The following is a 12,375-nucleotide window of genomic DNA, read 5'->3' as shown; positions in this document are numbered from 1 at the left end:
ATGCAATTAATTGCAGCAAGCGGTTAGCTCATGGGCAAAACGGGCTAGTGAGATAAGCTGTATCAGCAGCACCTGATAACGTTCTGGGGAGAGAACTTAAATTAGCCAAAGCAATCTCCAAGCCATTAGCAATTATCTTAAAGGACACTTGAAGGACGGGGAAGTGCAGAGGCCCAGAGAAGGGCAAACATAGCAACTGTCAGTGGCAACACAGCATCCTGGGTACACGAGGCCACCAGCATCACTGCCACACCTGAAAAACATCAGCTCCCACGTTGCGCGCAAGAACTGGAGGGAAAAAGCCAGCCGGCGAGGATTTCTGCACTGAAAGCACGCTGATTCAGTCTCATGCCCTTCTTGGAGTGGGCGAGCACGTGAGACCTTGAGGCTTTTGACAACGTCCCAGCATTTTTATTAGCCATCATTGCACGGCAGGGTGAGGGGGGTCTCACTGGAATGGCGCAGGCCCTGCGAGCAGCTTGGGGACAGAGGGGCAGGGTGGCCCCAGTGGACACGCAGGGAGGGGCCACTGCCAGCTGCTAAGGCCGGTGCCCCGGGGCGGGGCCAGGGCCGCTCTTGCCGCAGTGCACGCCGGGAACCCCAGGGGCCCAGCCCTGCCACGCTCCCCTTGCCCCTTCTGGAAGCGGGGTGCTGATTGGCCACCGGGCGCGCGGCTCGGGCCCTCTGCCACGCGGCTTTCTATTGGCCGCCAGCGCCGCAAGCGCAGAGCCGCCCTGGCGCCGTGGCAGTAGCCCTGGAATGGGGGTGTCACTTCCGGCGGGCTCTTTGCTGTTTCCGGGTCGGCGGCGCCCTGTGCCTCGCGGACGCTTCCGGAGTTGCCGGTGGGAGACGGAGCGACTGGAGCCGCCCGGTACCGCCCCCCGCCCCCACCCCGGGCTGAGGGGTGGGGGGCGCCCCCAGGGCGGTGTCCGGGGAGTGCTCAGGGGCGGGGTGTCTGTTGGGGCTAGGGGTACCCATGGGAATGGGGACTGGCAGGCGACGCCATGGGGTTGACTCGCTCCTCCTGCTGCTGCAGCCTGGCCCAGGCATTGCGCTCGCGGCCCGCCCCCAGGTTGCCCAGCACCCCCGTCGCTGGGTCCCCTGTCAGCGGCAGCACTGGTGCAGTGCGCTGACCCGCGAGAACTAGCCTCTTCCTCCAGTCGCCAGGCTGCTGGCTGAGAGCCGATGCCCGATCGCAGCCCCCTATTGTGGTTTTGGAGCCCTGTTCGGATGCTTTCAGTTCCATCTCACCAGAAACCTGCTGTGACCAGTTGTTCTCTGTCCCCCCCAACCTTGTGGCCAGAGCAGGAAAGGGGCGGCGGCGGGCGCCCACCATGCGGCTCTACAGCCTAAGTGTCCTTTACAAAGGCGACCCCAAGGTGCACTTGCTGAAGGCAGCCTACGATGTGTCCTCCTTCGGCTTCTTCCAGCGCTCCAGGTGGGTCCCCGCTGTGCCCAGTGCCTCCTGTACCACCAAGTTGTGGGGCTGGGGGTCCTCTCTGCACAGGGAGGACAGGTGGTGGGAGGTCAGGGGTCAGTCATGTGGGGGGGCTGGGTTTGCTTCCCTGCTCTGCCTTTGGTTGTCAGTCAGCTTGGTTTCTCCCAAGGGCATGGCAGACAGTCAGGAGGCACTGGGATAGGAAGTGCCAGGGCTCTGAAATCAGACTGTGAAGGCGGCCTGTATCACCACAAGTCAATGGCAAAGCCCATCCATTGGGTGTATAAAGCAGTGGGTCAGGTTGGGTTGGGCTGAGATGGTGGCTGTCTGGGTGTAAGGCTTGGTCTGATCAGTTTGCATAAAGTGGGCAAGGCAAGGAGTATGTGGGGGAGAAGCTGTCGTATGTCCGGATAAGAGTTGTTTTCTCAACTGGAAAAACAATGTGCTGGTCATGCAACCTGCCCAGCTAATGAGGAGCCTGGAGGAACTAAAGGGAGGTGGTTCCCATTAGTTGTCAGTGTATTGGTGCTGGGATGCAGTGCATTCCTTCTCCAGATAATGCAACATCTGGGCCTGGTAGAGCTTTGTGAGGCAGGTAGCTTGCAAGCAGGATGGTCTTATGCAGCCTCAGTCCAGTTCTTCAAGCAAAATGCTAATCCCATTTTGTTGTCATTCCCCTGCCTGGCAGCTCTCTGCATTAGGGGGATAATCTGCCTAGGGAGAAGGTGAACTGTGTAGTGCTCTTCCCAGCTAATCGTGCAGCAACAGGCGCTCAGCCTTATCCAGCGAAAGGGGGATGATTCCTCCGAAGCTTCCAGGAAACAGTAGTGGAAGCAAGTGCCTGGTTGCAAAATAAAAAGCACCCTTCCTTCAAACCCCCTAGTTCCAGATGCTTAGAGAGAGATTCACTTGCCAGACTGAGATTTTTCCATTCTTAGTCTCTGCCCAGATTTTTTAAAGTTTGAGCATATTTGCTTTTGCAGTTCCTATGGTAAAGGGAAAGTATTTCATCAGGTTTTGCAAGAGAGGCTTATTTAGACAAGGCTCAAAAAAAAAGGTGAGATCTGGTACATAGATGTGCCTAGACACTGAAGCTTGCTGAAGGGTGCATTTGAAAGGGGATTATTTTGGAGGAAGACTTGATTTTTGTGTAAAGAGCATTACAGATGTCCCCTCTGTCCGTCTGTTGTGATTGCTATTAAATTAAGAGCATCTGCAATGTCACTGTGCCTCTTTGTTGTCTGGCAGGACTGAAGGACTTTGTCTCAAGGGTACCCAGGTGCTGAGACGATTACCAGTTTATTGTTGTGTTCAATATTCTAAGTGACACACGATGTTACTATAGTCTTCCAGAGGCCCCCTTGGCAGTGAGAGAAGTGAGTCACAAGCAGATGAATGTTGATATGTCTTTGCTGTTCAGGTTGTGTCAGCTTGGCTGTACCCTACAGACAGGATTCTAACTGGAGATTTGCTCTGATCCTTTCAAAAATAGGGCTCAGTTTAAATTGTAGTAACTGCCAAAGCCCAGGCTGTAGCTGCGGGGGTGGGTAGCTATGGACAGTTCTGTCTTACTCATTTTTTGTTAGTTCTGAACTTGAAAAAATGTCACCGGACAGTAGAAGTCTGTGGGGGGAAGGATGGCGGCAGAGATCCTTGCTAGGATGAGCCTAGCTGATATTATGTTGCACAGTCCTCTCCTCTTGCTTCCTAGGTGATATCCTGGGCTGCAGTGCAGTCATGCCTAATGCCACATGCATGAGTAGTTTGCTCATAGACATGAATGACTGCTAGAGCATGCCCTAAGTGTGATATCTAAAGGGTTAGTGACCTAAATTTAAATATGGACAGAACAGTTCCTTAACACCTCTTGATTCTGTCCTAAAACCACTGGCAGTGTAAATGAAATGGGTAAACATTTATTTTTTATTTCAGGGTAATTTTCCCAGTGATTTATGTCATGAAATTTACTTAAATCTCGTAATTTAGGAGAGACTACATAATGTGTTTGGAGCAATAAAGAGATGCACTGTGTGGACAGATCACATAGAAGCTAATTTAAAAGACCCCCCCCCAATAATTTGAGTGCTTTTATAGCCAGTTATCACCTGAAACACCAAGGCAATGTAAAGCGCCAAGAGTGGGACTTGCTGCCAAAATACCGGAAGTTCATAATCCTGCATCAGGTGGCAGCTCGTGCAATAAACCTGAAGGACTTACAACAATACGTTATCAAGAAATTGGTCATCAGACTTCCAACAATAACTCTCCTTGAACACACATGGCTTTGGGACTTCAACTGTGAAAGTGAAACTGAGCTTCTTTTAGCCACTGTCTAGACAGGGAGATATGCAAGTAAACAACAGTAGTACTGAGGAAACAATAACCTCAAGCCCATTTCCAATGACTGTAGAGGGGGAGAACAACCAGTCCTGGGATTTTTTATGGTAGACAGTGCATTAGGGCCTTAATCTATTTAGCATTTGATCTGGGTCTTGTAAAGCTGGGAGGGCTGGTGCTGCCCTGATGTTTAATATGCTGCTTGGATGCAAATGCAGCATATGGTCTGAGTAAGAGCAGACCCTGTGGAACATGTTTAGGCTTGAGCAGGAAACACCAAATGCGGCCATCAGTAATTCTGGTGTCCAGAACAGTCTATTCTCCAAGCAGCCTCCTGGGCACTTGGGCTTGGAGTGGGGAAGGGAGTCGTGGCAGGAGAATGTCTGGTAGCCTTGTGTTTGCTTGCAGTAACTGTTTTCAGAGGTCAGGTAAAGTACCCAGAGAATCAGTGTAAAATTCCCTGTGCTCTCGTTGTGGTGAGAGCGTTGGTTGAAGCCGAGCTCTTCTTGAAAAGCTAGTCAGGTGGTGAGTTCTGTGGTGGCCAGGGCTGTGTTATGAATACTAATGATCCTCCTGTCTGAAGATGCTGGCAGCATGAGGGCTGGGATGTTGCCCAGCATCCTGTCCCTGGGGCTGTGCAAACAGGCTCCACTTTCATACCTGTCCTTGCCTAGTGGGGCTGTACAAATGTGGGATCCCCCCAGATCTCCAAGCAGCAGCTGAAGGGGGTGAGGAGTTCTCCCTGACTGCCTGCAGGGTGTGCACGCCTTTCTCATCTGATGCCTTGTAAAACCTGTATCGAGGCTGCCCTTCAAATAACTCCAGCACTTGTCCTGCACATAGCTTTTCTCAGCAGCAGCTCCAGGAAGCTGACCTGACAGGTTGGATACAGCTCACAGCTTTAAAAAGAATACTGTGTGAGGCTGTTCTGTGATTTTGTCTGGAGACTTGAGGCAATGTGATGTGAGTTCTATACGTGGCTTGTTTGCAAGGCAGTCCTCCAAACTGTGAGGTCTAGTATGGATAGTATGTATGCTGCCTAGCTGGAAGCCTAGGAGTTTGCAGAATCAGAGTGAATCTAATCTGTCCATATGATGGGAGGATATGAGACTTTGGGAGAAAGAAACCGAGACTCATGGAAAGGTTCAAGATGCTTGAAGGTGTTTGTAACCTAAAATGATTCTGTTATCCTGCAGTTCATAACTGCTCCTTTCCTTCCTTGATGTGCCTGGGAACCCTTGAAGTTACACTGAGAGAAAGGGATTTGGTGTCCTTCCAGAGCTGTCCCAGGGTGCGGGGGTCAAGAGAAGCTGTTCCATGTCTTCTCCAAGACCAGCAGATCTGCCTGTAAATGCCCCAAAAGGTGTCGCATCCCATAGGTGCTAAGGTAATGAGGGGCAAATGCAACTGGAAGTCAAAAAGGCCCCTTGCTTTCCCTGTGGCAGGTTTGGGTATGATGTCTTGTGTTGTGTCAGGGTTACTAACCATTTAGATGGTGGTTTTGTATAGGATGGTTTGGACAAGGCTGATCCTGCCTCAGGCAGGAGGTTAGACTAGATATGACCTCTGGAGGTCCCTTCCAGCCCCATTTTATGATTTTTATGAAGCTTCAGGATGGGAAGTTCCTGTCCTAGTACCTTTGTCTGAGGTACCCAAAGCAGTACAGGTGTATGGGTTGTGTGGAGTCCTTTCAGTTGGACTGGATATCCTACTGGGCCTCTTTGTGGTTGATCGCCTACATCTACACTACACTGCTTCCCAAGTGCTGCCTGTGTTCCTGATGCCCAAACAGCCCCATGGCGTGGGAGTTCTGGTAACTCCTGAGGCACACGCCAGCTAAACACAACAGGGTGTGGACGGGCCAACCTGTCTGTCTCTGGGGGTTGCCATAGGTCAAGTGCCCGTGCGCTAATCCTCACAGTCTGCTCCATGCAGTGATGTGGACACAGCATGGTGGAGCAATGAGGCTGAAGTGCTTGCTTTAGTTAATTGCTGGCACTGGCCTGGGATCACAGTCGGTTCTCAGAAGGAGTATTAAATATCCCAGGTGGGTTTGCAGTGGCCTGATGCCATTGGCTGTGCTGCATGTTGTCCATGAGCAAGTGCTCTGCAGTGGGTGAATCCATTTACATGGGTGACGCCTGCCCTGACAGGTCAGTGTCCAAGTAGGACGTATGAGCCCTTCATGTGGGAATCTGCTTTCTCTTTGCAGTGTGCAGGAATTTATGACCTTCACAAGCCAGCTGATTGTGGAGCGCTCTGACCTGGGCACCAGAGCCTCTGTGAAGGAGCAAGGTGAGAGGGCACGGTGCCCCTGGGGAATGCCAGCCATGAGCCTGTGCAGACAAGACAGCCTCCTCGTGCTTTGCACAGCGGGTAGAAGCTATGAGCTTGCAGTCAGGAGCTGGGATGTCTTTCCCTTGCCTCTTTCTCTCCAGCCCCAGGAGGGCAATCCAGTCTGGGTACCGTCCTCTGCCCTCCGTTCTCTGATGGCTGGGTGAGGCAAGGGCTGGTGCTTTCCCTTGTGGGGTGTGGTGTAACTGGGTGTGTCCATTTATAGCAGCAACAACTGGGAATACTCCCACCCTGGCACTGAATGTTCTTGGTGAGTGACATCACATCCTGCTCACTGCCTATGTAGCTGTGACATCATGGTATTGGCATTGAGGCATATTCCTAGCAAAACCAGTGTTTGGTGCTCGGGGGTTAACCTGACCTGTAATGTTCCTAACTGGAGTATGGGTCACTGCACCTAGGAACTGTCTTCTCTCCTCTCCTGAACTAAGCTCTCTCCTCAGGTGGGATGGGGGCATGTCACCAGGGCCAGGTGTCTGGCTAAGCACTTAGAGCAGGGAGGAGTCCACCTGCATCCATGCTGGGTTCCAGCCAAGTCACTCCATGACTGGGAAATCAAGCGGGAGCTGGAACCGGCCTGGCAGCCAACTACTCCCTCTGGGATTGATTACTCATCTCATCCCACATGGCGTGGCCGCAGAGCTGAGCCAGCAGCCTGCATGGATGCAACATCCAGACTGGTCTCCCTTGGCCAACCCTACAGTGTCCTGCCACTCCAGTCTTCCTGGGCTTTTCTGAATTCTACCCCCTCCACTCAAGTTCCTGGGGCTTCTCCTGCTGTCGGCCCCTGTGCTCCAGACTCTGTACTTCCGTCACTAATACCTGCCTGTGTGTCCTCTGCCCCACCCCCTTGAGTCACTGTCTCACTTACAACCTTCCCATCCCCACATGCCTCTGTTTCAGTCCATCCCATTGCTGGCATGCTCTGTGTGCCGCTGCACGGTCCCCACTCAATGACGAGCTAAAAATCTACGTATTAGTGCTGCTTTCTTGTCTTGCTGGTCTGTTAGCACATCCTAAGAGCTCCTGAATCAGGGGTGTCTGCCCAGCCTACCCATACTGAGTGGCCTCCTGGCTGCTGTTTGTGTAGCTGAAGCTGAACTTGCTTTGCCCTGAGGAGGTGGCTACATGCCAAGTCCCACACATGACAGGCTGCACCAGGCTTTCTCCCTTCCCTGCCCTTCCTAGCCATACCCAGATGCTGCCTGTGAGGTGGGAAATGTGAACCTTAGACTGTCCCTAGCTTGGGCACCCAAGTGTGAAACAGTCTCCAGTGGCTTAAGGTTTGCCTCTGAGAAGCAGCTGCAGGTGCTGCCTGAGAAGCTGGCATTCGGCATTCATCCGCAGTCTCTGCCCTTGTTCTCTGTCTCAGAATACCTGTGCCACGTGTATGTGCGGAGTGATGGGCTGGCCGGCGTGGTTGTGGCTGACAGTGAGTACCCACCGCGAGTCTGCTTCACCCTGCTGGACAAGGTAAGCCCAGAGCATGCTCTGCTTCAGGAGAAATGTTGGGTAGGAGCTCTCGGTTATCCTAGCTTTGACCTAAGAAGCCCAGCTCCAAGTCCTTGTCTCTGCTGATCATACCATTGGAAACAACCTCTTAGGAATTAACTACATGGTCGTAGAACTGGGCTGTGGTGGGCTGTCTTACTCTCAAGACTTTGACCCAGGCTGAAGGATGCAGTGAGTTCAAGCATTTCACCAGGGCTAACTGCGTTCTGTTCAGATTAAGACTGCAACAAGGACAAAGCTTGTGCTGGGGCCCAGTAGGCTAATAGCTGTGTTGGAAGCAAACCCCCAGTGCAGCCCAGGTTCTATGTTGGTCAGAGATGGAGCTAAGATGCTGGAAGTTTTAATTAGAGGGGTTTGCAGGACTGCCATCTGTGTGCTCTTAGCCCTGCACCTGAGTACCTGTAGACCACAGGAAACACTACGTACTCCTTACCTATGTGTGTCCTTGCTTGTGCTGATGTCACAGGTTCTTGGGGTTGATCAGCTGCCCCTGCTCTCCTTTTGTACTGAGTAGGGCTTGTCAAGGGGTGAGACCTCCTTGATGGCTCCATGAGTGCCTGGGCTGGACAGGTAGCGGGACACTCATGGCTCTGTGTCTGCCTTGCAGGTGCTGGATGAGTTCTCCAGACAGGTCAACAGGATAGACTGGCCTTCAGGTTCCCCCACCACTATCAATTACACAGCCTTGGACAGTTACCTCAGTCGATACCAGGTATGGCACATGCCCATAGGCACTGGTGGTGCATTGGAAAGAGTGGGGTGTCATGGGAAAGGAGGTGTGAGCAGTCTGGGCACTGGGAGAGTTGCTTTCCAATCCTTGCTGTTGCATGATGCCATGTGTGACCCTGAGCAATCATTCAGCCTCTGAGCCTAGGGCTTCAGATTCAATATGGGGATGCTAGTGCTGGCCTATTGCAGAAGGCCAAGGGAGAAGTTGTAGGGCTCTTGGGTCCTGCAGAGGGTAGAAGAGTCCCTAAGATGAGTCAGTAGACCTGTCCCGGGTCTTTTCTCCAGAGAGTGAGAAGCCTGCGTAATCACTGTCTGGGCTAGCTGCACTGTCTGCAGACAGGGCCCCCAGACAGCCCCTCTGCCTGAGAACCTGCTCTGTTTCCACTGCCACCTGCCACCTGAGCGATGGAGAATCGCTGGAAGCCTGTGGGGCTTGGCCAAGCTGGGCTCAGGGTGCTTGTACCATAGCATGTTCTCCTCTTCCCAGAACCCCCGAGAAGCAGACGCTATGACGAAAGTGCAAGCAGAACTGGACGAGACTAAAATCATCCTGGTACGGAGCAGGGAAACTGGCAGGACATGGGTGGTGTCAATGGGTGAGGGATATGGTTGGTGTCAGGAGCAAATGCAGAAGGATCCTTGGGAGCCTAGACTAACAAGATGCAGTCTGTCCCGAGGTACTTGCCATAGTGCTGCAGGTGGTGGAGTACACACTTGAGCTGGAGCAGACCAGTGGAGGGGAAGGGGCAGATCCTTGTAGCCATGGGCATAACGCAGCCAGGAAAAGCATGGATCCTCCTGCCCTGTGTCGTACATGGGTTGTGAGACACCACCTCGGAGTGAGGGCTGCCAGAAGGGTAGCTGACCTTTGTCTGGCCCTGTTCTGGCACTTAGGCACCCTGGTGCTCCCTGAAAGACTGGGCCTGGGCTCCCAGTCCCTTGGAGCTGACCCCCAAGTTCAGCTCAGGCCCCAGAGCTTAGCTGGATCCAGGCACAGCAGCATCTTGCTAACTGTTCACCCTGGTCTGTATCTGTTCTCTTTCCCCCACCATAGCACAACACCATGGAATCTCTACTGGATCGTGGAGAGAAGCTGGATGACCTGGTGTCCAAATCAGAAGTGCTAGGGGCCCAGTCAAAAGCCTTCTACAAGACTGTGAGTGCTCTGGGCCCTTGGCACTCAACCGTGCTTCAGGGTGTGGGTGGGGGTTGGGATGTTGCTTGCCCAGTGCTCTCTGCCCTGCCTGGCCTGGAGAGCTGGCCAAAGGAGCAGGCTGTGGCTCTGCTTAGCTGGGTCAGGCTGTGGCAATTCTTCCCCCAAAAAGAACACCCCAAGGCCCATCTTGTGCTTCTCTTCCTCCCTCCCAGGCTCGCAAGCAGAACTCATGCTGCAAGATCATGTGACTGGGCCACCCACCAGCTGCTCCAGACCATCAGGCCTTCATCTGCAGTCACAACATGGGACGTAGCAGCAGAGACATTCCTAATGCCCCCAGCCTGTGGGGCCTGTCGAGGGACTGGGTAGGGCCATCACTATGTACCAATGCCTGCCCGTTTACACGGTTTCCTTTAACAGGCCAGCTGGGCCTCCTAGGCCCAGCCTCTTCAAAACCTGAGCTCAGCCCCGGACTGTGCTCTGCTCCTTGCTTCCATGCATAACACTACAGTGAGTCCCTGCTGGAGTAGTCCCTTGCCTGCAGGAGGCAGCTGTGAGCTCTGGGTTCCCCATTCTGTCTCTGGTCCCAAATGCAGCTGGTGCCGCGTTCAGCCTCTGATCTGTTCTCCAGTGACTGAACACTCGTGGCAGGGAGCTTGTCGAGTGTGGGGGGATGGGAGGGCAGGGGATGCCTTAGAGGAACTAAGAACCAGGTGCTGTGTTTTTTGGGTAGCATCTGTCCTTTAGGGGTGGGGGGGAGGGGTGATGTTTAGTTTGGAGTCAGGCTGGCCACAAAGAGCCCGCTCCTCTGGAATATAAGCCCTGTTGCTCAGTGGGGTCCCTGCCCAGGGCTGGGTGCTAGGTGGGGATCTCTGCAGTCTGCCTTTGCAGTGAGGTGACCAGAGCACAGCAGTGATGCCTCCAAACTAGGACAGGCCCATGGGTGCAGAGCAGACTGCCAAACTACAGGCTGGCCACAGGAAGGAGAAGCGGTTCCTAGTGGGTGTCTTGTGTTGCTTTTGCTCTCCCTCGGTAACAAGCTATTGGGTGACTTGTCCTTCAGCTGTGCGCATGGGTGTGTGTGTGTGTATCTCTGTCTGTATCTGTGGCATGGTGCCCACCCTCTAACCAGGGAGCCCCATTCAGACTGCACCCCCTCACCCATGGGGGAGTGCTGCTGTGCCTCCCAGCCAGCTGCTTAGTGCTGCAGTCAGTGCCAGGTGTGTGCCATTATGTGTGCGTGCAGTGTCCTGTGTTCCCCACAACTTGTGGTGTCTCCATGTAATGGTCTGTGGGCCCTGAGCAGCCCCCAGCTGCAGGAGGGGGAGGGCCCTAGGTGTGTGCAAGTCCCTCATGTTTGTGTCCCTTCTCTCTTCCCAGGCAGAAGTCCCAGCCCCTCTCCCTCATCTGCTGCTCTCCAGAGCAGAGGAGCCTGCAGGTGTGAATGTGCTCAGTTCCCCATCAGCTGGGCCCAGTCTCCATCTGTGCTCTGCCTGGCAGATCACTGGCAAGGAGCTCCAAACTGGTGCCCTGGGGAGGGGAGGGGAGCAGAGCCCTGGGCAGGCACCTAGAATGGGGAACTCCAGCCAGTGCCCTGCTTTGTGTGGTCTTCTGCCTCTGCCATGGGGTTTGGACACCTCATTCCTGAGCTGAGCTGAGGTTGGGAACAGGTGTGCCCTGCAGAGGAAGGTGCTCTGGTGCAAGATCATATGTGGCTGCTGGCAGAGGTCACTGCCACCAATGGACTTGACACTAGGCCCTCTGCCCAGCCTGTGGGGCCATCACTGATACCTTCTGCTGGGTCGCTGCAGAGCACAGAGATGGCAGGGCTGTGCCAGCCTGGCACATGGGGCTTGTCTCAGGAGTGGCCTGTGTGCTGCGTGGGAGTGGGGGCCTAGTCCCTGTAGAGCTGTGGCTTTGAAGAAGAGGTCAGGGCAGGCAGCCCTGTCCCTTAGTGTACATGTGTTCTAGCCCCCCAGGCTGGGCAGAGGCCAGGGGCTGGTAAGACTCCAGGTTACAGGTGTTGCAGGGTAGGGAGGACAGGTTGAGGGGTCACTTGGCTCTAACTTGGCCATGTGATGTCAGTCTGGTCGTAGGTCTGTCCTGATGCCAGGCCGGATCAGGTCTGTAGCACCTGGATCTCCTGCAGCTGCCTCCGTGCTCCTGCCCTGCTCCTTTGACTAGGGCCTGCTGCCCCCTCCATGCTAGCCCCCAGCTCTGGGCAGGGGGTGGTGCTGGGCTGCAGGAAGCCTGGTCTGCTCTGAGCTGCAGTCATGGGGCCCTGCTGGAGTCTCTGCCTCGGTCTCTCCCAAGTCTCTCATTCTCTTTGTGTTTCTAACAGAAGCTTTTGCTTCCAAGGGCAGAGATGATATTTTAATAAATGTTGCCTCCCTTTTCTGTGCGCTGAGCCCCTGGGTTCTCCCCACAGTCATAAACCTGGTTGCTGTGTTCTCATGTCTTCTGCCTGCGGCTTCTCATTGATGCATCCCTGCTGCCTTGGACTCTCAGGATCCCATCAGCCGTGTAGAAGCTCCTGCAGCCCAGGAGCTGTCTCTACCCCCTGTCGCTGAGGCAGAAGGGGAAGGGCCCCCCTCTGAGCCCCTGCCTCCATGCCTCGGGGTTGGCAGCATTGGACACTTATCACAGTTGACAGGGCCTGACTAGGGGCATGGGTGAGTTTGGCTGATGTCACCTGAGGGGATCCTAGAGGGGGCTCCAAGAGGTCGCATCCAGTCCAACCCCTTGCCCGAGGTAGGGTCAGCCTTGTCCAAACCAGCCCAGGCAAACCTATCATCTAACCTCAGGGTACATCCGCTATCAGTCCTGACAGCCACAGGCTCCAGCAGGG

The 12,375-nt window shown here is 54.2% G+C and overlaps 1 protein-coding gene across 2 annotated transcripts; it reads left to right on the top strand.

The window, feature by feature from the left end:
• The first annotated feature begins 706 nt into the window (after positions 1–706).
• On the top strand, positions 707–11,966 carry YKT6 (YKT6 vesicular SNARE protein). Of its 2 annotated transcripts, none has more exons than XM_090051016.1 (8): positions 707–871; positions 1,309–1,438; positions 5,988–6,070; positions 7,503–7,603; positions 8,250–8,354; positions 8,859–8,924; positions 9,426–9,527; positions 9,740–11,966. In XM_090051016.1, exons 1-8 carry the CDS (start codon positions 760–762, stop codon positions 9,773–9,775), a joined length of 735 nt encoding a protein of 244 aa, XP_089907142.1. In that variant the 5' UTR covers positions 707–759; the 3' UTR covers positions 9,776–11,966. The 2 variants fall into 2 exon arrangements, with proteins under 2 accessions (XP_089907142.1, XP_089907143.1); XM_090051017.1 differs by having other exon boundaries at positions 717–871; positions 1,304–1,438.
• The last annotated feature ends 409 nt before the right edge of the window (positions 11,967–12,375 follow it).

The sequence above is a fragment of the Crocodylus siamensis genome, chromosome 6 (assembly GCF_052110815.1).
Source record: "Crocodylus siamensis isolate JL-2025a chromosome 6, ASM5211081v1, whole genome shotgun sequence".
In the NCBI taxonomy this organism is placed as follows: Eukaryota; Metazoa; Chordata; order Crocodylia; family Crocodylidae; genus Crocodylus; species Crocodylus siamensis.
This window is presented reverse-complemented; position numbering and strand designations above follow the sequence as displayed.

What these genes read in the sequence shown, in the direction of transcription:
- YKT6 (XM_090051016.1), top strand. Translation starts at nt 760, where the DNA reads ATGGGGGTGTCACTTCCGGCGGGCTCTTTGCTGTTTCCGGGTCGGCGG. An exon ending in GGCTTCTTCCAGCGCTCCAG is followed by an intron (nt 1,439 to 5,987) that starts GTGGGTCCCCGC and finishes TTCTCTTTGCAG; the next exon opens with TGTGCAGGAATTTATGACCT. An exon ending in AGCCTCTGTGAAGGAGCAAG is followed by an intron (nt 6,071 to 7,502) that starts GTGAGAGGGCAC and finishes TCTCTGTCTCAG; the next exon opens with AATACCTGTGCCACGTGTAT.